A 25,649-nucleotide genomic window follows, 5' to 3' on the forward strand; every position below is an offset into this window, starting at 1 on the left:
ACTCTGTAATGACCTATGTTGAACAAGAATCTGAAAAAGAGCAGATATACATATATGTATAACTGATTCACTTTGCTGCATACTTGAAACTAATACAATATTGTAAATCAACTACTCTGCAATAAAAATCTTAAGAGAGAAATATATTCCATTTAGAACAACTTGTTACTTTTAAGCTTCATATTAAGCCAATTTCTATCCCCTTATTAACTGCCTTGCAAAGACCATATTTTTCCTTGATAACTGTGAAATATATTTGTAAATACAGAAATTAAATATTTCAAAAATTGTTAAAAGTCATCTTGCTTTTACATAACATTGATTTGCATTTATAATTAGTAAGGTTTTAAATTAATTCACTTCAAGATAACATAAATAGGCATAAGCATAAGTTTTGGGTGCTCTGAAGTGTTTTATTTTTTTCCCTCAAATTATAAAAGCAATATAAAAACATTACATAAAACTTGGGATATAAAAACAATTAATTTCTATTACCAAGATCATGATTTTCATTTTCCAATGTACCTTGCAGAATACTTTTCAAGTGCATATATTTTAACCTAATTGCAATCATCTCCAAAATATAATTTTGTATCCCACTTTTTCATTTAATACATCATAAGCATTTTCCTCATAAGCATTTTCCATATTTTATAGTCTTTGTAATTACTTTTTTTATAGGAATATAATTTTTAAGTGCACATGGTTTATTCATAATTATTTCAGAGTTGGCCACATAAGTTTCTTCTAATGTTTTGATGTTATAAATAATACTGTAAAGATGATCTCTGTGCACATTCTTTAACATTACTATCTTAAAAGAGATGCCTAGAAGTGGAAACATTTTTATGACAGTTGACACATACTGCCAAATTACTTTCATCCCCACTTGGATGATAACAGCAGCTTCACAAACTTACTATGTTCTGAACTGAGCTCATCATCACCCCATCCCACCTCCACCTGTTGCCCCTTCCATCTTCTCTCTCAGTGATTGGCAAGGGCAGGTGCTCAAGCCCCAACATCATTGACTCCTGTCCTTTTCCCTATCATCTGTCTCTGACATTTACCCTGAAACACTCTCACGCACACCTGTCCACTCTGCGCCTTCCCAGAGCCAACATCCCCGGTCTAGTCACAGGGAGTGAAGCAAGAGCCCCTTGACTATTCGCCTGGAACTCAGCCTCTCCCCCTGTCCTCAGGGAGTCTATTTGTAGCATGGTGATACCAGTTTAGACATAGAAGCATTTGTATATTTGAAAGTAAGAAAGTTGTTCTTACAAGTTCTCATCACAAGAAAATAGAAACTAATTGTGAGGTAATGGATGTTATCTGAAGTTATTGTGGTGATCACTTCATAACATATACTTATACCAAATCTTCATGCTATGCACCTTAAACTTATCCAATGTTATATCATCAATTATAACAAAACTGGAAAAATAAACAAGCTAATTTAAAAATTGCAAACAGACTACTCAAGAGAAGTAGGTACTGGATTAGACTTTTGGGTTAAAAAATAGGTATTTATTGGGTTTTTTTTTTGTACAGCCAGTAAGTTTTAACATCTTGGCTTTTTAAAAGACAAATTTGTATCAGGCCATGTATAATAATTATAATTTCATGCTATACATGCTGAAATAAATTTTTCATAATCTGCTATTTTCCTAGATCTTTGATATGCAGTTTTTGATTTACAGCTATTTTGATAGGCTAGCTTTTTAATAAGCAGAAATTCAAAATGTTTATGGAGAGAAATGAGGATGATCTTTACATTTATGATCTTAGCCATGCTTTCAAGCTTTCAAACATATGTAAACAGATGGCATGGCAGTGTATTATCAAGTACAAGGCTCTCAAGCAAATGTTAACAAAACATGGTGACTCATAATCTTAGGAATTGAGTAGTCTAAATAAAACTTGCTCCTGTGAAGAATTTTTTTCTTCCAATTTGAACAACTCAATTTCTCTTGAGGTAAAACCCATTTACTATGGTCTTTACACATACAAAGTGGAGAACCATGTTGCAGGTAAAAAATATTATGTCAAAACTCTCCTGTTTTTCCAGCAATAGTCAGATAAACAGATCCAATGATTATATTTTTTACTTAGTCGTCCAAGTGATGAATGTATTTTATTCATGATTTTATGTACATAAGAGACAGAGGATGGTTTAGAGAAGAAAGTGTCCAGGTACGTTACATGCTGCCTGGGAACTCCTGAGCTCTTAAAATGCATTTTGATTCTTGCCTCTGTCCTTGACCCCACTCCTCTGTTCTGTGCATATCAATCAATTAAAAAATAAGATGAAAAACAAAGAAGACGTAAGACTAAATAAAGCATCTAATTCACAATAAAAAATAAAGAATAGAGGTCATTTCTAGACTCTACTTCTACTACTGTTTGTTACTCCTCTTTACTGAAGAAGGGAAGAATGATCTTATCAACTGGCACCCAAGACTCAGACCTTTCTGGGGGATTCTGTGGGAGGACTTTCTTGCTTGAACAAAGGAGGCATTTGGGTTCGATCTACTCTTTTAGCTCGTGCAGTGCAGTGGGGCTCAGCAGGCTAACTTGCTAAAATGAAAATGTTAACATACATGATTGTTTGCAAGATCCCTAGTGCTACACGAGATAAAATTTAAACAATTCTTCCTGGAGTATGAGGTCTTCACATGGCCTGGTCTTTGCCTTTTTGGTCATTATTATTTGTTGGTCCCTGTTCCCCATTTGCACACACAAAGCAGCTTTCCAAATCCACTGGGCTTCTTCCTACCTAACGACTCTTGTTCAAGCTACTCCCTCTGCCCAAATTATCCCTTTATCATTTTTTGAGCTGGCTAATTTGTTCATTTCAGTTCAGCTCAGTCGCTCAGTCACATCCGACTCTCGGCGACCCCATGGACTGCAGCACGCCAGGCCTCCCTGTCCATCACGAACTCCCAGAACTTACTCAAACTCATGTCCATTGAGTCGGTGATGCCACCCAACCATTTCATCCTCTGTTGTCCCCTTCTCCTCCTGCCTTCAATCTTTCCCAGCATCAGGGTCTTTTCAAATGAGTCAGTTCTCCACATCAGGTGGCCAAAGTATTGGAGTTTCACCTTCAGCATCAGTCTTTTCAACGAACATTCAGGACTGGTTTCCTTTAGGATGGCTAATTTGCACTCATATTTTAAACCTCATCAACTTTATGAACCCTCTGACATGGACCAGAAGTGGGGGAGGAGTCATCTCCATGAATACCTTAACTACGACACATACAACACTGTTTTCTAGTTATCTGATTATTTTCTGGTTCCTAAGAGATGTGAGCATAGACTATACTCTTTATTTTTAAAATTGAATTGTATTTTTAATTGGAGGATAATTACTTTATAATCTAGTGATGGTTTCTGCCATACATCAACATGAATCAGCCATCCCATCCCTCTAGCTTGTCACAGAGCACTGGTTTTGAGTTTCCTGCATCAGACAGCAAATTCCCACTGGCTGCCTATTTTACATATGGTAATGTATATGTTTCAACTGTACTCTTTAAATCACTATACCCTAGAGAGTAATACATTATTCCCCTATAAAAAAATTTTACTAGATGCTAAACAATGGAAGAAAAAAAATCAATCTATGCCTAGAACTTAGAAGAACAGAAACTAAAGACATATAGTTATAGACATATAGGTACAGAGTTGCATGGATTTTTTTAATTGACATATTTTTATATTTATAAAAATGGGGTTATATTGGCTTCCAATTTTATTATTAAAAGCTCAAAAATTCCAATCTCTTATCATCATTCCATAAAAGAAAGAATAGCTGCATCAAAAATATAGGAGGCACATTATTTAAGAATAAAAGACTATCTCACAAACCACCAAAGATGAGGACTGACTGAGCACTACAGACTGGCCCAGGACCACGGCCTTGCATCAGATGAGCCTTTGGCAGCCTCTGACTTACATTTTCTTCTCCAAGTGTGACTTCTCTTTGAGCCCTTTCCAGGGCAAAAAGCAGACAATTAATTAGAGGGCACACTCCGTGACATTGTCTAGAGAATAAAGTAGGATTCTCTGTTGCTGATTGAGGCTAGATCCACAGGCTTTGGTAACCAGAGGAAACAGTGGTAGGTTTGACAATCTCTTATGAAAAGTGAGTATATTCTTTAATCCTCACACCCCATCATTCCCTTCATAACCACCATTTACACCACATCACTCACCCTGAGTTGGCAGCTACGCTGTGCCCAGACTGAAATATGAACCTGCTCCTCTTTCCCCCAGCTTTATCCCAGGCTAAATGCATCCGCCAGTCCTCAGTCTCCGGCTCAACGTCAGGAGCAAAAGCAGCCATGAGACCACACCCAGAGAGAGCGCTCCGTTGCCCTGGGGTTATGGGGCTGGAAAGTGAAAGGGAATCTTTTCAGGAGGTTCAGCTTTCCTTTGCAGGAGCTTATTCACCCTGAAGGAAATCTTTCCACTGGTTTCTGTTAAATTTAGAAGTTTAAAAGCTGTCAGTGAGGTCTGCAGAAATGAGGGGGAAAAATGCACATCAAGCAGGACGAGGGGCTTGGGCGCTGTAGCAGGAACTCCTGGTGACTGATACTTAATGGCACTGTGGGCTATAGAAGGGCTGGAGGCTTACTCTGAGGGTCTACTACTGAGCGCTCCTCTTGGCCATCTGCTGTGAGTTTGACTAACGTGGAAAAATTTTCAGTTAGTAAATTGTGGCTGCCATGCATCATAATAGGAAACAATTTAAGGAGATTTTTTAAAATCACGGACTGAGACTCACTCAAAGTATAAAGCAGAACACAGTTAGTAGGTGTTTAATACTTCTGAAGTATATTTTTAAATAAAATTTTAGAAAAGTGATGCGATTCCTCTGCATCTCTGACCATATGCTTGATCTTTCCAGTATTTCATTTTTAACGACATTTATAAGCCATGTTACTTTCAAAAGTACAGAGGCAAAAAGTTTACTAAGTGGATTAGGAATCATGATGTTGTTGCTCGGTCACTAAGTCACATCCAATTCTTTTATGACCCCATGGACTGCAGCCCACCAGGCACCTCTGTCCATGGGATTTCTCAGGCAAGAATACTGGAGTGGGTTGCCATTTCCTCGTCCAGGGGATCTTCCTGACCAGGGATTGAACCCACATCTCCTGCACTGCAGGTGAATTCTTTACTGCTGAGCCACCTAGGAAGCCCCCCGCAAAAGTTCAACAAGTGAATTAAGAATCATGATATTCACCATTAAAAAGGAAGGAAGGCACAAGAGGTGAGTTAAGCACTGAATTTATTATAAATTTAAGGCAAATAGGGTAAAAAAAAAAAAAAACCTATTTTTGTTACCTTGACATTACATAACAACCAAAGAAAATATGCAAAATTATTTCCAAGGACAAATTTTTCTTATGCAATTATACTCAAGTAGGATCTTACTGCATTGGTGCTCATATAGGTACACTAGAGTAATAAAGTTGGCAGTGGGTACAATTTATAGAAATTCTATTTTAAATGACTTACCATATGAATACTTTGTAAAGGTGACAGCTTAACATTAAATTGAAACTCATGGAAAGCATTTCTAGTTGGGAAGGGATCTGAGACAACAGGGTCCAAATAAATGCCATGGGGCTGACAACACATGCCTTCTGCTAGCAGGTGCTAGGGGTCAGTCAGCTAATGACTGGATTCTCCAACAAGTACTTGTAGGACAAAAAATTCTGTTCTTAATTTAGACTCACATGCTCAGGCCCAGCCCTAGACTCAAAAGATCCAGAATCTCTAGGGGGGGATCAGAGGCCAGGAACCTAGGTATATTTTTAAAATAAATCTCTACTGGCAATTCTCAAGCTAGACACATTTGAACCGTACTGTTTTAAGTCCGAGTTTGGTTTAGAGAGGTGTTAGCTCAATTTAGTCTCTGTGCTATGCTTAGCCACCCAGTCACGTCCAACTCTTTGCACCCCCATGGACTGGAGCCTGCCAGGCTGCCCTGTCCAAAGAGATCCTCCAGGCAAGAATGCTGGAGTGGGGTGCCATGCCTTCCTCCAGGGGATCTTCCAGACCCAGGGAGTGAACCCAGGTCTCCCGCATTGCAGGCAGATTCTTTACCAGCTGAGCCACCAGGAAGGCCCTTAATTATAGTCTCGTGGTGGCGCCTACACTACTGATTAGGGAAGGGGTGAGTCCAGAAGAAAGCACGACTACAGCAAACTCTACCAACGACTGGTTTCCCTGTTGCTTCCTCCAGCATCTTTTGGTCATTGTTTTAACAACACATTACTTTAAGAAACTGTTGAAAAGACTCCAGGGACTTCCCTGGCAGTCCACTGGCTAAGAATTTACCTTGCAATGCAGGGGACGTGGGTTCGATCCCTGGTGGGAGAACTACAATGCCATATGCCATGGAGAAACTAAGTCTGTGCACTCCGACTTCTGAGCTCAGATGCCACAACTAGCCTGTGTACGGCAACCACAGATCCTAGATGGCACAGCTAAGGCCCAACAGAGCCAAATCAATCAACATTCCTTCAACAGACTCCACATTTGGAGAACGTCTTCAGGGGAGATACTCCTGTTCATCTCCTCCTATGGTTCTACTTTAATTACTCACTGGGAAAAAGATCCATGTTGTACCTCTGAAGTAAAATGTTAAGCCTAGAATTCTGTTTTCACAGAGACAGCCAACCAGAAGACGGGCAAGAAATAAAGCCACTATTTTTCTCCGAACACTTGCAGGTATGCTTGACTGACTTCAAAAACCCATTATTGTGCCATACGGGATACAACTTAATTCTGAAATTTGTAAGTTGGACTTCACAGGTCATTGCTTATGCTTCCATCCCCTTTCTGACTACTCCCCCTACCTTATCTGTGTCTATTTGGGATTTCTTCCCTTATTTTCAACAAAGTTCTCCCTCGAAGTTGCCCTTAAATTTGATTCTTATTAATCCAGACATTCTGGTTAATTCCAGATGTCCTCTGTATAAATGTTACCAAGAATATGGATAAAGGAGGAGTTAGAAAAGGATATGTTACGCACAATGTGATTTATTCTGTATCTCGTACTTTTACAGGATTTAGTTTTTTTAAAAAAAGCAGATCCACCTCAACTTGCAGATTTGAAATTAAAGAGCAAAATTCCATTGATGTGGGCATTCATTGTACTCAGGTATAAGTATTTTATAACCCCTACAAGGGTGTAAGTCACATTCTATATCTGTAAGACTTGAGAATCGACAAGTCCCTTTCAAATGCATTGTCTCTTTAATCCTCACAACAACCCCGAGGTCGCTCCCATTGGAGCAGACGAGGAAGCTGAAGCCCAGAGGGGTGCAGCAGTTTGCCCAGTGTTACCCAGCTTGTGAGTGACAAGGCCAGGCTTTAGGAATGGGCTTCACATCCACCCAGTCATCAATCACCGCCACATGGTGGAAAGAATGTTAAAGGCGAAGAAATAGTTTCCTAGAATAAAGTTACAGCAATCTGTATGTCCTGCAGCTGATAACTGGGGCATCAATTTCCTTTGAAACTCGGGGCCCTAAATAATCAGCTTCTCTACAGAAGGTACAAAAAAGCCTCAGCACTGTAATTTATGATGCAAGTCCTGATCTACAATTAGCTTTCAAAGGACCTGGAACATCAGATATAAAGGACCATTAACGTAACCTCTTTGTCAATACAGAAAATTGCTATTTTTTTTTTCACATCTCTGCAATATCTATCGCTTATTAAAAAGAAAAATGCCACAGGCCCTCTCCCATCTGCACTAAGTTTGATAATATCGCCACATTTAAAAATCCACACTTAGGGCGATGAGATGAAGTCCACTTACCCCTCCTTCATGTCGTTGATGGGCAGGGGGACCCGGCCACCCCGGTCGAGGGCCGACGTGATGTTTATGGCGTTCAGGCGCTCGGGCTGCCACACATTTTTCACGGCCCCCAGGAAGTCTCCAAGAACCTCGCTGGCCAGCATTTCTTCTACGTTCATATTTTTAATGAAGAATTCTGCTTGATAGGGTAACGGGAAGTCTAATTTTGGTGGGAAAAGGGTATGCACACCTTTAATGAGGGAGTCTTTTGAAAGGGAAACAAAACAACGATGAGATTTGTTGACGTGTCACAGTCCTGGCTTGGGGAACAATATTATTCCTGACTTCAAAGGCTTTCCGTGTAACAGAGGCTATCTCTAAAAACACCACATACATTTGACCCAGAATTTTATCTATGATGTAATCAAATCCAAGGGACAGCAGGGTAGTTCATAATTATAGGAAAGAGAAACAAACAAAGAAAAGGAAAAAATGCCAAATCTCATATCTGTCTCTAACTTGCCAGTGACTGCCAGCCTTCTCACCTGGCCAACGTACCCAGGTAGAAGCAGCATTTCCAGAACTGAGAAAAATACTTCGTGTTTGTAGTGTTTTAAAGTTGACAGATCTTTTTCACACTGTTTAATTTAATCATTACAATCCTAGGCAGTGCTATTTCTATGTGAACAGAGGAGGAAGCTGAGACACAGAACAATATCATTTCGAACAGAGAAGATAGGACAAAATACCTGGACTTGTTTGTGGGTTGCTTATATACAATATGGAAAACCATATTTTTAATTTGCAGTATTACTGATCTTTTTATAGCATGCTAAACATTAAATTTAATGAAAACAAATATTGACTGAATTTTCAACAAGTACTTTGAAATCATAACTATTTCATTCTTTGGATCACTCCATAATTAGATATTCTAGAGAAATCGTATTTAAAATTTCTCATGAAATTCCATATCTCACATTGTTAGAGATTTACTTAGCTTTTTTCCTCCTCAATGTCTCATCAATAATTTCTCTCTAAAGATGCCAAAAAGAATATTTTAAGCCAGTCCAATGTCCAATTCAGACTCTCAATATAAGAAACTTGAAATAAATATAATTAATTTCAGTTTCTCGAATGTTAGTCTTGAATTACAAACTGCCATTTCCTATATTCTGACTGTTCTATTAAGACAAAGAATAGCTTTCTTCTTGTATTGTAATATTTCTGTAATAATAAAAGCTACTTTCTTTTAATACTCTGAGGTAGGTCCTGCTAAGGGAAACAGGTAAATTACCATATTTAACACTCACAACCAGAAAGTGACTAGGCACTTGTATTTTTCTCCATACTTTCAGAAGAGGAAGCTAATTTTTAGATTATATGAACTTACCTCACATGATTTTTACCTAAGCTAAAAGAGATTGTGTATGTAAAGTGCTCACCAGAGTTCCCAATATACAGTAAGAACTTAGAAAATATTAAACTTTAGCAATTATTATAATAATAGGCACAGGTTACTTATTTGGATTCTGCAGTGAAAATTTCTGGACTGTCCACAGATTTAAAGTCCCCAATAATAGTTATATGATGTATAGTTGTTGTTGTTCAGTCGCTCAGTCGTGTCCAACTCTGTGACCCCATGGACTGCAGCACGCCAGGCTTCCCTGTCCATCACCAACTCCCAGAGCTTGCTCAAACTCATGTCCGTTGAGTCAGTGATGCCATCCAACCATGTCATCCTCTGTCGTCCCCTTCTCCTCCTGCCCTCAATCTTTCCCAGCACCAGGGTCTTTTCCCTTCTGACTTATTATAACTCATGTGCTATCTGTCCATTCTTATTTAATAAACAAAAAATTTAAATTATACAATAAATAACTGAAACCTTGATGACCTCATTTATTATGAAACCTCTTTAATATTAAAGGACATTTGATGCCAGAGCTGAAGTCAGGAGATATTCTGGCTCTAGAGTTTTCAGGAGAGTTTTCTGGAATGTAGTGTCTCTAAAGATTTTCAAAACCCTAATCACAGAAGGCTCTTCACTCTTCTCCTACACTGTAATTTATTCTGCTTATGATTTTGTTAGATTTGTTTGATGTATAGCCCATCTGTAATCTTCTAAAATATGCTGTTTATTCTCTTTAATGTAGATAAGTTTCCTGTTTTATACAGATACATTTCCTGTTTTATATAGATAAACAGTAGCTTAATCATGTTACATTGCCCGCCCCATACTGAGAAACAGTCATGCAGAAAAATGTCAGGAAGAACAGTTTCTTGGCAATAAATAATATTTATAAATAATGCCAAGTATAGTTTGTTGAGTAGGCTAGAATTCTATCATCTATTCACTTCATTCAGTGTTTTTATATCCACTTGTCAAAAAAAAAAGCATGCAAAACTTTTCCTGTTTATCATCAAGGCTCCTCCTTGGAGAGCTGTTCCCTGGCTTTCCCTAATGCCTGTGACCTTCCATGGCTCCTAAAGAGGCTGGCGGCCGCCACGCCCTCCACGGCTCCAGGCAGTGGAAGTTGCCTGCCATCTACCCAGCCAAGCGCTCTTGCCAGGTCTCCCAGAGATGAGTCATGGGAGCTTTCTAACTTTGGGGAAATCCCGTGCCTGCTATATTTGGACATCCCAGAGGCCAAGGGAACAGTAGGCCAACAGAGTGCTGGCACTAAAACCTGATTTAGAGAATCACTCTACGTCCTCTCCTTGAGCTTCACGTTGTGTGATTCTACACGACTCATTTCCCATTAGATCTCCCAGAGCAGGAGACAGAACTGAGCATGGTTATCCTGATACTCAACTCCTGTTACTGCTTTTCCTCACCTGATCTGGGAGCAATGGCCACGTACAGGTCATGCCGGCAGACGCACACCCTAGTGACCACATGCATTCCATCAAGAAGAGAAGCAAAATGCCTGCCTGTTGGTACCCTGGTTTTCCGAGTTTTGGCCACTGCTGTCGTCCACTTCCTCAGTTGTGTCCGACTCTTTGTGACCCCATGAGTGGCAGGCACACCATGCTCCTCTGTGCTCCTCGATCTCCTGGAGTTTGCTCAAATTCATGTCCAGTGAGCCTGTGAGGCCATCCAACCATCTCACCCTCTGTCCCCCCTCCTTCTCCTCCCCTCACTCTTGCATCTAATGCAATCTAACCATCTATAAAAGGAGGCTTTCTAAACCCAGATATTCGTCCTCTCCCAACCCTGACTTAGATAAATACCCCTCAGGCCAACTTTCAATCCTATAGTCACTAGCAGTCTTCCATTAGTATCTGCTTGAATATGGTTCCCACACGTCAGCATCACCTGTTAGGATATATTCTGTGTCGACTGGACCAAGACCAGACTTGAAAAGAAAGCAGTTCAAACCACAGGCCAGGTTATGTTTCAGTTTGTTGTTGTTGTTGTTCCGTCGCTAAGTCGTGTTCAACTCTTTGCTTGTAGGGATTCCCATACCTTGCAAAAAATTTCTGAGTCCCTTGGAGAACACACTAGTGTGGTTAGTGGTCCAAGTCCACTGTAATATAAGTATATAACTAAACTGATGGATTCCCAAGGAAAGGGTAAATATCACAATCATTCTGCTCATTAAGGATATTCCAGTTTTACATGGACTGCTTGGGCTGGATGCAAGTACTCAATTACAATTAGAATAAAGAGTAAAAATCTCCTTAATCCAAATATGAGTACCTTACAAAAGCCCTTGGGAAGTGGAAACAGGGACAGAGTATCTTCTGTCCTGGCCAGAGCAATGGGCACTTGGACTTTCTTCTCATACATGAAAGGAACAGGGAAAGTCGCACGGTGGTGTTCAACTCTTTGCAGTCCCATGGACTCTAACCTACCCGGCTCCTCTGTCCATGGAATTCTCCAGGCAAGAGTACTGGAGTGGGTTGCCATTTCCTTCTCCAGGGGATCTTCCCAACCCGGGGATAGAACCTAGGTCTATTGCATTACAGGCAGATTCTTTACCAACTGAGCCACTAGGAAAGGTCATTTTAAACTTTAAACTAGCACATTTGTTGTCTGCAATTAATACAGCTAAAATGCCAACAGGAAAAACTCAAGGGGTTCAAAATCATGAAGCATTCTCCTCAATTATGTATTGTATTACATTTTCATTTCTATTGAAATTACTTTCTTTCATAGAGTGTAAAGATAACTTTAAACACAGCCTTTACTGAATTACTATGAATTCCAAATTAGTAGGACCTGATAAAATGTGTTGTACTAGTAAATAGAAGTAAGAATTTTCCTATCCAGGATACACAATTGTTTTTCGTGCTGAGGTGGGAGGGAATATTGTATCAGTTCTTCTCCCATCACCCTCATAAATGATATCTGGTATAGTAGCCCATGATTTATAAATTTTAACCACAACATTTTTAGGGGTATGTCTTTCCCAACTGAATGCCAAAATGGCATCAGAATATGCTAAGTGTTGGAGTAACTCTTGTGTTCCTAGCCTTCTAAATCCTAAGGTCTCACTTACCAATTTGAGCACGTGTAAACCCCTGGTGTCTTAGAGGGTAAAGCGTCCGCCTGCAATGCAGGAGAGCCGGGTTCAATCCCTGAGTCGGGAAGATTCCCCTGGAGAAGAAAATGGCAACCCACTCCAGTACTCTTGCCTGGAAAATCCTATGGACGGAGGAGCCTGGGAGGCTGCAGTCCATTTTTCTCCCAAAGAGTCCGACACGACTGAGCGAGTTCAATTTCACTTTCAATTCTAAATTGCTGATGGACTCTAGCAATTACTCCAGCTAAATGTTTAGCTATTTAGAAAGGAAACTGTGACCCAAATGATGGTTTATTTCTGTCCATCGACATCTCTTTATCATCACATACAACTAGACTACAAGCTATGATAGCTTTTAAAGTAGAATCATACCAGTGATGAATTCTATGACCAGCCCTATGTCAAGCACATTTTGAGCCTTAAATTATCGCTTCCTTACCTCAGTCTTACAAGAGGAATGTTATAAGTCCCACTGAACAGATGATTTAACCAAGGCCTGGAGAAATAAGTGGCCTCTATATTTGGCTCCCTATCCTGAGGTTTTCAGCACCAAAACAAATCATGATATTTTGTCATGAATTAAATATTGCTTAGTTTCATTTTCAACATTTTACTATTTTATTAGGTATGGTAGGTATGTGGAGTTTTAAAATCCTGAACTAGATTTTATATACCTATAAAATATAAGTGAAATACTTCTTGCAAATAAGGAAACAATCAATAATGTATTTTTCCATACCTACCTTCTGCTGACATTATATTAATTATCAAATTGTGCCTTGCAGTCTCAAAGGTACGCCTATTATAGGCAGTTATCTATTAGAAAAAGAAAGTCATATTAAAGAAGTGAAATGTTATGTGAAAAATGAAATTCATTAAGGGCTAAATGAAAACAAATTGTCGTTCTTTCCATTTTCATTATTTGTCTATATACTTACAAAATATTCCTTCTCTGAACAACAGGAATCAGAGCTTTTAGCAATATTATGGGAAGTAGATAATTAGTCAGGTCTATTAAACATGCTAAAACAAGTTAAAATCAGAAAAACTCTTTTATGGAAGACTACTAAGTGCCAGTAGCAATGCAGATGCATCATTAGTAAATGGATTAACTATTATGAATTACTTACCAGAGCCATTCTAAACTTGAATTAAAAAAAACATACAAAATCTATTTCTGTACTTTTGAATGGAACTTAAGGATCATATCAGAAAGTACACTTTAAAACAAGCACATCTCTGTGTTGTCTGCATTTAGTACCAAACTGCACACCAACCAGTCAGGGACTGTCAGGACCCCTTTGGATATCATATCTCACAATGGAACACAGCAGTAGGGATCACAGTCTGATGGCACGTGCTCAAAACCACAAATCAATTCCTTCACAAAAAAATATCAGTAAATGTTTGTGGAGTCAATGAACTTACATCAAAGTCAACTCAGAAATAGCCACTGCAAACAACAAACAAAGCAAAGGCCAACAGCAGGATGTGGCTTCGAAAATCTAAGAATAATTAACTTTATAACAGATACGAAATCACTCAGACAGGCCTGCGGTACCTCAAAAAGAAAATAAACCAACAACCAAATGATTGTCTTAGCATCCCAGCACTGTCCTTCCGGCAGTAATCGCAGCCACTGTTGACACGGAGATAAAAAAGTAGGACAAAAATATCTTGCACACTCAGAACCAGTATCAGGATTTTAAGCATCATATATGAGCTTTAAATATATCACCCTCATCAGAAATATCATTTGAGACAACAGTGAAAATCAGAATTTGGGAATTAAAAATTCTAAAACTTTAATAATATTTAAAAGTACATATTCTGAAAAGTTTATTATTCCACCAAGATAAAAGAACTTCTCTCTCCACAATCTGTCAGATTTCTTTTAGATTCAGTGACTTTGTTGCTGCTCTCTGTTGGGACACATGATCAGTGAGGTGTACAACCAAACACTAAAATTAAGACTAGTCTTTATATAAATGGGGCATTACTGTTTGCAAAGAAGCAAAAGACATTTGGGAATGCTCATGAGTTTAAAAGTTTACTCTGCAAGATTTTAATCATGTTCTCAATGGAAAAAAATACTAAATACTATTTGCTATAATATCTTAAGGATAATGCTCAGGGAAAAAGAGTTATACATTTTCAAATTAATGGTAATATTTTTCTGGCCAGCCTTCCCATAATTATCAGAAAGTTCACTATTGTAAATTCCATAATTCTAACAAGTTTTTTAAAATCATAGGCTACATAAGAGAGTGAAGAACCTCTTCATAAATCAGGAGGAAGCATTTTATTATCCAGATTTATATTTAATGCTTAATTTTAATAGCTATAAAAGAATGCAATTCTTCTATCATTTCTAGTGAGATATTTAAATACTATAATATCATCTATCAAAGTCTACTTATCATGATGTGAAGCCCTTCATAGCAAAGAGATATGCACGTGTGTACACTTTCGGATCCCCTATTTCTAAAACAGTGGCTGATTTATTTTAGATATTTAATAAATATCTACTGAATAAATTATGGATGTAAATGGCTAAATATTTAAGATATGTAAAATCTTTTCACTATATTATTAACAGAATATTTTTAAATTCTGAAAATATGTTTTTATAGATGGATGTAAAATGAGTTATTTACAGATAAAACACTACTAGTGTTAGATGAAAGATATGTTGTTTTCACCTTTTTTAAAGATATTATTTGATACTTATTCATAACCTTATATGTTGGTAGTAAGGTATAATGAACCCCTGTGAATCATGGCTCAACATATGTGTTTCTCTTCTGTCCCAGCTTCTTGCCTCTCTCCCACCAGAGAAACCACTTTGGATTTTGTGTTTATCATCCCATTAGTTTTAAATATAGTTTTATTATACATGCATGTTTGTTTAAAATACATTATGCACTTTGATGGCTTTTGAACTCTATAAAAATCATAAACTAGTCTTCAAAGGTTTGGGGTTTTTTCCAACATTATGTTTAAAGCATTTATTCATGCTGCCAGGCAAGTCTAACTTCATTTTTGCTGTGTAAGTGTTTACTGTGTGAAATAACAATTCCAGGAATTATTGATCTATTCTCTTGTTGATGGACTTCTGGGTCTCGGTTGGTTTGTGGGTTTCCACTGTTTTCCCAGGCAAACATTGCTCAAGGAACATGACTGTGCATGCCCTTGGGTGCTGGACATTTGCAAATATTCCTTTTTTTTATATTTTGGTCACACCACGAGGCTTGCAGGATCCTAGTTCCTCGACCAGTGACTAAACCCCAGGCCATAGCAGTGAAAGCCTAAGTCCTAACCACTGGCATGCCAGGGAATTCCCTGCAAGTATTGAAGTCATATGCAGAAGGGGGATGACTAGATTATAGGGTACCATATTATTCAACTATGTAAAATACTCTGATCTCCAAAGTGATTACTCCAATTCCCATATCCACTGCCAAAGAACTTTACTGAGGGTAAAATTCTCACTGCAGTCTTAATTTTAATATTCCTTCTTATATTGATGAAAGTAAACTTCTTTACTTAAATGCCATTTATGTCTTCTCTTTGGTAAAAATGTCTGTTCATGTCTTTTTCTTACTGAAATTGTAGGTGTCCGTTTTCATATTTTACACACTCATTATTAGTCAGTTACACATATTTCAAATATCATCTTCCAGTTTGTGGGTTGTCTTTAAAGTTTTTTTTTGATGAATGGAAGTTCACAAATTTAATATGGTAACTTGATCAAGTATTTCTCTTTTATTTAAGATATCCTTTCCTACCCCCAAATTCAGAAAGATACTCCTCTACATTTCTTAATTTATTTTAATTGGAGGCTAATCACTTTACAATATTGTGGTGGTTTTTGCCATACATTGATGTGAGTCAGCCACAGGTGTACATGTGCCCCCCATCCTGAAAACCCTTCCCACCCCATCCCTCTGGCTCTGGGTGCCCTGCTTCATGCATCAAACTTACACTACACATCTATTTCACATATGGTAACATACATGTTTCAATGCTGTTCTCTCAAATCATCCCACCCTCGCCTTCTCCCACAGAGCCCCAAAGTCTGTTCTTTACATCTGTGTCTCTTTTGTGGTCTTGCATATAGGGTAGTCATTACCATCTTTCTAAATTACATATATATGCATTAGTACACTGTATTGGTGTTTCTCTTTCTGACTTACTTCACTCTGTATAGTAGGCTCCAGTTTCATCCACCTCATTAGAACTGACTCAAATGTGTTCTTTTTTATAGCTGAGTGACATTCCATTGTGTATATGTACCACAGCTTTCTTACCCATTCATCTGCCAGTGGACATCTAGGTGGCTCCCATGTCCTAGCAATTGTAAACAGTGCTGCGATGAACACTGGGGTGCACGTGTCTCTTTCAGATCTGGTTTCCTCGGTGCGTATGCCCAGCAGTGGGATTGCTGGGTCACATGGCAGTTCTGTTTCCAGTGTTTTAAAGAATCTCCACACTGTTCTCCCTAGTGGCTGTATCAGTTTGTACTCCTATCAACAGTGTAAGAGGGTTCCCTTTTCTCCACACCCTCTCCAGAATTTACTGCTTGTAGACTTTTTGAGGGCAGCCCTTCTGACTGGTGTGAGACTGTACTTCATTGTGGTTTTAGTTTGCATGTCTCTAATAGTGAGTGAGTGATGTTGAGCATCTTTTCATGTGTTTGTTAGCCATCTGTATGTCTTCTTTGGAGAAACATCTGTTTAGTTCTTCGGCCCACTTTTTGACTGGGTCGTTTATTTTTCTGGAATTGAGCTGTATGAGCTGCTTGTATATTGGAGAGTAATTCTTTGTCAGCTGTTTCGTTTGCTGTTACTTTCTCCCATTCTAAAGGTTGCCTTTTATCCTTGCTTATAGTTTCCTTCATTGTGCAAAACCTTATAAATTTAATTAGGTCCCATATGTTTATTTTTGTCTTTATTTCCATTACTCTGGGAGGTGGGTCATTGAGGATCTTGCTGTCATTTATGTCAGAGAGTGTTCTGCCTATGTTTTCCTCTAAGAGTTTTATAGTTTCTGGTCTTACATTTAGATCTTTAATCTATTTTGAGTTTATTTTTGTGTATGGTGTTAGAAAGTATTCTAGTTTCATTCTTTTACAGGTGGTTGACCAGTTTTCCCAGCACCACTTGTTAAAGAGATTGTCTTTTCTCTATTGTATATTTTTGCCTCCTCTGTCAAAGGTAAGGTGTCCATAGCTGCATGGATTTATCTCTGACTTCCTGACTTCCGACTATATCACAAAGCTACAGTCATAAAGATACAGTATAGAACGGGCACAAAGACAGAAATATAGATCAATGGAACAAAACAGAAAGCCCAGAGATAAATCTACATTTTTATATAATAGCTTAAAATTTTGCTAAATCTTCAATATACCTAGACATGAGTTTTGTATTGCTTGGGAAGTAAGAATCTAATTTTATGTTTGCCATGTAGCTGAGTTTCAGTCAATAGGCTTCCTTTTCCCTAATCTGTGGTATGTGGCACCATTTCTTCAGATATATACTGTTGTTCTTTATGTAAATGGACCTGTCTCTGGGCTCCCTATTTTATTCATTGGTTAATTTCTCTATTCTTGTATCAATACAAACTTATGATTGGTTACTACAGATTCACAATAAATCTTGATATCTGGAAAAGAAAGAAATCTTACTCCCTTATTTTCCCTCTTTAAAAGTGTCTTGATTTTTCTTGTTTGTTTTTTCTTGGTTATTAATTTCTTTATCAATTTTAGACTTAGACAATTTTAGTTGTCAACTTTCGTGAAATAACCTGTTGAGATGTTTTTATTTGAACTGCACTGAATCAGTGCAGTGATCAATTAGGGAGAAAGCGATACTTTCAGGATTTTGAGTCTTCCTATCCCTGAATGATAGAATAGCTTTTTATTTATACAGGTGCTATTTAATATCAATGAATTTTTATAATTTTTCCCATATATACCTTTTGTTAGATTTATTCCAAGTACATTAGAATTTCATTACTAAAAATGGTATCTTTTAAAAACTTTCATTTTTCTCAATACTTGTTATTTAATAAATAAATATAATTAAGTTTTTTATATCAATCCTATAACTTACTGCCAGGCTTTCTTAACATTTTAATAGCTTACAGACTCTTTATATCATTGACAATTCCATTTCTTCCTTTCAAACACTTATAAATTTTTCTTTATTTACTGCACTAGATAGGATTTCTAAAATACTCTGTAACAGATGTGATAAAGGGAGTTATTCTTGTTTTGTTCCTGAATTTAAATGGAATTCTCCTAGTGTTTTCCCATTAAAAAACAATGTTTGCTATTAGTTTCAATATATAAACTATTAGGTTAAGGAAGCTCAATTGTTCTCCTAGTTTGCTCAGAGTTTCTTTTTTCTTATCAAGAAGAGGTGTTGAATTTTAGTAAATGCTTTCTTTGAATCTATCCAGGTGACTGTGTTTTTCTTGTTGAATCTAGCAATGTAGTAACTTCCATTTATATATTTCTTTTATAACTTTACTAAATATTTTAAAAATTATTTTGACAATAACTCCAAATAACTTTCCTATATCTATACATATTCTATCTTATATCAACACTGCCTTAAGAAAGCAGATTTAGAAACAGACATCATTGAAAAGTCATGTTAATACAAACTTCAGTTCAGATGAAGAAACACCTTCTCTCAGTCAACATGGAAGTTCATATCCACAGCCCATGGCTGATTAAAACTTTGAAGAAAAACGCAAAGCATGTAGCCTCCTGAGAATTTGTAAAATTACCACAAATTTCTGGTGGTAGAAAACATGCCACCCATGACCTGCACAAACCCCTGGCAATTTCACAAGCAGTTCCGATGCTGGCGCCTTGCTCACTACCAGCAAGTCTTTACCTAATTGGAGAGTTAAGTTCAACAGGGAGGGGACGTAGGTAAACCTATGGCTGACTCACGCTGATGTCTGGAGGAAACCAACACCATACTGTAAAGCAATTATCCTTCAATTAAAAATAATAATTTTTTTTAAAAAATTCCAATTTACGATCTTAGAGGCATTAAGGCCTAAAACTGTAGTAGACCTCTCTTGCCATTAATTGCCAGTGTAATTCTGATTTTGTTAGGTAAAGAGTGAAACACTTTTAGCTCTTATATCCATTCATTAAAAGAAAATTAATTCCCATTAAAGGCTTGATGTCATCATTGTTTTTACTGTCTTAATTTCTTTTTTTTTTTGGCCATGCCATGTGGCATGTGGAATCTTAGTTCCCTGACCAGGGATCAAACCCATGTCCCCTGCAGTGAAAATGTGGAGTCTTAACTACTGGATTTAACCACTGGACTGCCAGGCAAGTCCTTATTGTCTTAATTTCTAATATCTTCCAGGTATGATGTCAGGTACTGATAAAAGTCTGATTAATTATAGCACCACCATAACTCCCAAAGTCAAGGTCAAACGTATCTGCATGGCTTACAGAGCCCCCAAGATCTGCCTGTATTAGCATCTACACTTCTGTTCCCGTCAGTTGCCCTCTGGAATGCATGCTGTCCTCTAAAAGCCCCTGAAGTTCTCTAAGACCATGTGGTTGTTTATGTCTCCAAGATTTTGATGTGCTGTATCTTCTTCCTAAAATAGCCTTCCTTCTACTTAGTGAATTTCTATTTACCCTCTTACAACTCGGCATCAGACAGCACCTTCTTACTGCAACAGTTATGTCAGTGTTGGCTAAGTCTGAGTTTCCATTCCAGGGATTCAACCTCAGAACTGTAAGACATGGCAGGGGATGGCTACTATTCATTTTTCTACCATCGACGCCTATCATAACGCTCAGTACATGGTAGGGGCTCAAAAGACATCTGCTTAAATGCTTGTATTTGAATGAACATGAAATCTGAAATTAAAATTTGGAGGAAATAAGTGCATTCATCTTCTTAAATAGAATTCATAGGAGTCTATTTATTTTAAATGTCTTTTAATTTTTTTCACTAATTTAGACTGCCCTTTTTTATATAAAAGCTGAAACAGAAAACTCTGTAGATGAACAGAAAGAAATGGTATATTTCCAAATGTTATCTCATGTGTTTCCATGAATAAAATACTGAAAACCACTGCCACATAATTTTAATTACATTTGAAACTCAAATTACAAATAAACAAGAATATAATTTTTCTCCTTCTAAGTAAATTACCTCAATGACTGTTGGTTTCCCCACATTTTCGGCTGTTGGAGACCCATAAAGGACTCCATCACTATATGGTGTCCTTTGGATATATCGAAGCCATCCAGGACGGTCTGGGTAACCCATTAAATTTGTGTTAAATGTTATGGGATCATTACTAATCTCACCTAGGTAAGAAACACAGAAGTAAGATATAAAACAGTTATTTTCACGTGTTGCTTTGATAGTTTCAACAAAATATATGTCTGTCTAAAAAGCCTTTTCTTAACATTTGTAGCAAATAAAATAAAATCAAAAGAAATCCATCTGAGAATTTACATTAGGACCTCATGTAAAGAAAAAAATCTTTTTGGTGGTTTAGTTTGTTTAGAAATCTGAGGCAACAAAGAAAGTGTATTCATGCAATTTTTTTCAAATTGTCTTTTCCTTTCTTTAATTTTTTTGGGAGGCGTGGGGGTCACATAGCACTGGAGAAGGTCTATCAATGAGACAACTAACTTTCAGGAAAATCCCCTAATCATGTTGATATGTTCATTCTTTTGAATCTTTCTTTCATTAAACTCTGAACACTATCAACCTAATCTTAAGGGATATCTCAAAATTATAAAGGTATCATCAAAACAAAAATAATGTAATTCCAAAACACTGGAGGATGAGTTGAAAAATCCAAATCTAAAAGAATGTCAATAACATGACATTTATTAATAATAAACAATAATAATAGCATCATTTTATTAGCATGTCCCAAGACCCATTGTTGTGTCTGGCCTCTACAGGCACTATTATTTCATCTGATTCCAAACATACCAATAAAAGTAGTACTATTATAGCCATAATTTTATCGACAAAATATGTAATTTTCCAGTTAACTCCTCATAGTCAAATTTAATGGGGAAAGGAGAATTTAATCTTGGTTGACCCCAGAAACTATGCTCTTAACTATATGAAACTATATGTTTTCTTCTCTGCTTAAAAGGTTTAGCTATAGAGTTCTGCAAAAGTACAATACCTCATGAGAAAACATTTTATAAATAACTGATGAAAAGATTGCCTTTTTTTCTTGAATACTGGTGAAAACATGCTTAACTATATTTTATGAGTATTTTCAGGTATGCTATTCATCATATAATCTACAAAAATAATATTTATGCCATAATTTTCAGAAAATTCATTTTTGTTACTTAAGTAAGAGTCATAATAACAATATATTTTCTCTTGCTATTCTTTCTACATCTTCATTAACTGGATGGCATTTATGACAATCGAACAAAACATAATTTAAACCAACAGATGATTAAATAAGACTTTGTAATTGGTATAACTTTGAAGAAATATTAATCTCCATTATATTATTATGAAGTTATATAAAATTATTTCATATTGTAAAAGTTTTTTTGAGAACTTTCTTAATACCATATTTCATTCTGTTCTATGATATATGTATAATTTTCCAAAAGTCAATGTCCTAGGTAAGACTCTAATGTGGAAAATCATAATTTTACAGCTATAATTATTTCTATGAGAAAACGGGTAGATGATTTGTCAGAGGTACAAAACTCAAGTCTAAATAATCAGAAATACTCTTTCTTCAAAATTAAAAAATGAATTGTTTTCTTCTGTAATTAAATTTCAAATCTTAAAATGGGAAATATCCTGTAACAATCAATTTAGCATATATTCCGACCATATCAAATAATGTCAGAAATATCTGATTAAATGTTACCTGGATTATGCACACTGAATAAAAGGAAAAATTTAATAAATTAACCTCTTTTTTCCCCTCCACCAAGAACATACCAGGTTTGGGGTAAGGTGGAAATTCCCCCTTAAAATACTCTCTTTCCAAAACATGAACAAAGAGGACGCCGGCGGAGGGGTAGACATTCCGATCGGAGTGTACCTTGGACAAAATAGTGTACACTGCAAACAAAAAGGGAAGAGAAGAGATGGAAAGACAAATAATGAGGTCTGTTTTTGCAGATTCACTTACACTGTCAAACCACGTTTCACTATAGACATTTCTGAGAAAACTGAAGCAACATGCAAATACTGTTAAGTTCATTTTAGAACAAAACATGGAACAACTCTCAACTTGGTGTGTTTACAGACTTTTCAAGTACTATGTCAGCAGAATTAGGCACAATTAATTTTTTAAATTGTTATTAAATACTAAAGACAACCATAACTTCTCTTTGGTAATTTTTATGGAGATTATTACCAACGAAATACATCATGAGAAGTGATCAACTATATAATTGCTACAGTATCTTTTTCATTTTACCTCCTTTCAAAGAAAAGTATAAAGAGCAACTTTTAAATGGTAAGAATCTCCATTGTATTAACTGTTTGCCAGACAAAGCATAAACACCATTGATAAATGTAAGGTGACTTTCAGAAATACTTATAAAAAGGCATTGGGTACTCTTTGAGTATTAGTTCTCATATCTCTCCTAGAAATGATTTATTCCACTTTACCTGATCTTGACATTTAATAATTCATGCATATAAGCTAGTCTATTATGCTATCTCCTAAATAAGTAATAACAATTACATAATAAAATTCAGGGCAAATCACTTCTTTAAGTGAAATGGGGCAGATTTTATGATTTAGTGGTTTCTGAAGACACATGATGTGAGTACATTAAAATGACCAAATTGGTTTGTTAGTTTCAACTTATCATTTTTTTCCCTCTGATGTCATCATCTGCACCAACACATTACTGCCATTACCCTTGTCACCTCTCCAATTTCTTTTGGGTTTTCTATCTTCTTGTTTGGCTAGTGGTTGCAATTTTTAAACAGATAAACCCTATCAGGCAAGTTCTTTCTCTTAGTCACTGATGGATTTGTAAATGTAGTAATTAACCTTAAGAACCCAAGGCTGCTCACTCCAGGCTCAAAACTAACTAAAAGCTCTGAATAGTAAAATCACGGACAGTAACTTTTCAGCATAAAAATAGGAACCCACAAAAAACGTTGCTTTATCTGTGAAAACTTGTCCCTGCAGTTCCATGGATGGCTGCCAAAAATGGGGAACTGAACTATAAAACATTTGGCTGGTGGCTTCATGTATCCATAGCTTTACTACGAAAAACACAACTTCAAAAGCTAAAGTAACAGAGGGAGGCAAGCAGCAAGTAGGTGTAAATTGGGTATGTAGGGAGACTTGCTTCCGGACTTGTTTGGTACCAACACTAGGAAGCATTCCCCTTAAGTACCCAGTCTTTACCCAAGAGCAATTAACTCACCTGTGAATATGGCCTCGTTCCCCCCCCAAAAAAATAAAGAATGAACAAATGAATCGTAAAAATACAGTGGGGATGAGAGAGCTGGAGATTTTTCACCAACCAGATTCCGGTGTCCCCCGAGCCCTAGGCACTATGGAGACTGTGAAGACGAAGGAGACCCAATCGCTGTCTTCTGTGAGTTCCCCTTCTGGTTTGGGACACCACCACCCACCTAACTAGGTGTGATTCACAGAAAGACAAACTGCTCTGGCAAGACAGTGAGGAGCAACGGAAGCTGGAAAGATCTGGTAAAGGTGTTCAGAAAAAGTGGAATTCAATATGGCTTTTTAAATACCAGCAAGATTCTGAAACTCAGAGATGGACAATTTCAGTGGTGAAACATGCAAGATACAATCGTGGGAGACTGTGGGGCCCTTTTGAGAAAGGGGATTAAGCCACTGATGCTAGATCCTGGTAGGGAGACAAACACTGGGAAGAAGAACCAAATTACAGAGAACTGTCAACTCCTGCTGAGAAGTTAAACAGAAGGGTGTTTAAATTCTAGATCACAATCTTACATCCAAAGCACAGGAGTGCTTTACATCATTTAAAGGAGTCTCTTCAGAGCTTATCCAATTCATTCTTTCTAGAGATTAAAAACATGTTGAAGTCCAGCATTGAACTTTATTTTCCTTTTTTTTTTTCTTTCCTTTTTTTTTCTGGGCACCTAGGAGGTGTCTGGCATATGTGAATAATTTTATAAATGCTTACTGAATGGATTAATACAATCTAGTACATAGCATGGTAGAAGGAAACAGTTCTTATGTTTGTGTACTAAATATGTATAATGCTTAACTTCAATTTCAGTTTTATAACTTATATTTATTCCCATATATGTGTAGCAGTTTATGGGTTACCATTCTTCGTTTACATTATAAACTACTAACAGTCTCCCTTAGTTTTTGCCGCCATAAGGTGGCAAATGCTAGCTTCTGAATCAAAAAGAAAGGCTGTTCACGTTAAATAATATTGAAATGATTCTTTTTTCTATATGGCCTGTAGCCGGGCCTGACACAGAACCATAAAAGGGGCCTGTCACTGCTTATCATCTCTCTTCAAGGACTAGTATAGAACATCTCACTTTCTGCTTCCACGAACAAAAAAAAATGTTTCTATGATCTACAGAGCCAAACCACAATCTACCATAGCTCTCCTGGGTTTTAAGATGACATGCACATTTCTTTATTCATGTGTACTCAATTGCCTTTCTGCAATCTGCTGAACTGCATACTTGCTGGTCAGTTTCCTTGGTGACTCCGCTTCGCTTTTAGTATGCCATTCACTTTGAGAAAAACATGATACAGATGTACGACACATTCATCATCTAGAAATGGAAAATGACTAAGCCACTATGTTTTGTTTGTGAAAATAATACTTCCTTTCTGTAGCATCAGTTTAAATTATGGGCACCCACACAACATTTTAGAGAAGTGCCCTTTACCTTACCTTTCCCATTTGTTACTTGCAAAACAAACAGCTCTTCAATAGAGGCTATTGGGGCAGTATTTACACCTAGCTTCCTTTCAAAAACAACAAATGACACAGAGAACTCAAAGTGATGAGCTCCTATTCTAAACATGAGCTATACAAGCAATACGGAGCACGTCTGCACGAACACCAACAAAGGCTGTTCCGTAACAGTGAACACATGTTGCACTCACAGATGTCTAGGTAGTCCTCATAAACCGTAAGTTTGGAGTATATTGTTTTCTCTCAAAGCAAGTTTTGAAAATCAAATTTAAACACTCGAAGAGTCTCTGAAAGACATGTCTCTGAAATACGCTGAACAGTCTCCGAAATATACAAGCATACTGTGCCATGCT

General features: G+C 37.1%; 1 protein-coding gene across 6 annotated transcripts in view; it reads right to left on the bottom strand.

Annotated features, from left to right (window-relative positions):
- Nucleotides 1-25,649, bottom strand: part of SGCE (sarcoglycan epsilon) — a 71,215-nt gene that overhangs the window by 22,470 nt on the left and 23,096 nt on the right. For all 6 annotated transcript variants that reach the window (XM_065939558.1, XM_065939559.1, XM_065939560.1 and 3 more), the window contains 4 exons: nt 22,337-22,459; nt 20,549-20,706; nt 13,091-13,163; nt 7,843-8,041 (listed from right to left, as the gene is read on the bottom strand). In XM_065939558.1, the coding sequence (XP_065795630.1) occupies nt 7,843-8,041; nt 13,091-13,163; nt 20,549-20,706; nt 22,337-22,459 (553 nt within the window). The remainder of the gene's footprint in view (nt 1-7,842; nt 8,042-13,090; nt 13,164-20,548; nt 20,707-22,336; nt 22,460-25,649) is intronic.

Source organism: Muntiacus reevesi, chromosome 6 (genome assembly GCF_963930625.1).
Source record: "Muntiacus reevesi chromosome 6, mMunRee1.1, whole genome shotgun sequence".
Taxonomy (NCBI): Eukaryota; Metazoa; Chordata; class Mammalia; order Artiodactyla; family Cervidae; genus Muntiacus; species Muntiacus reevesi.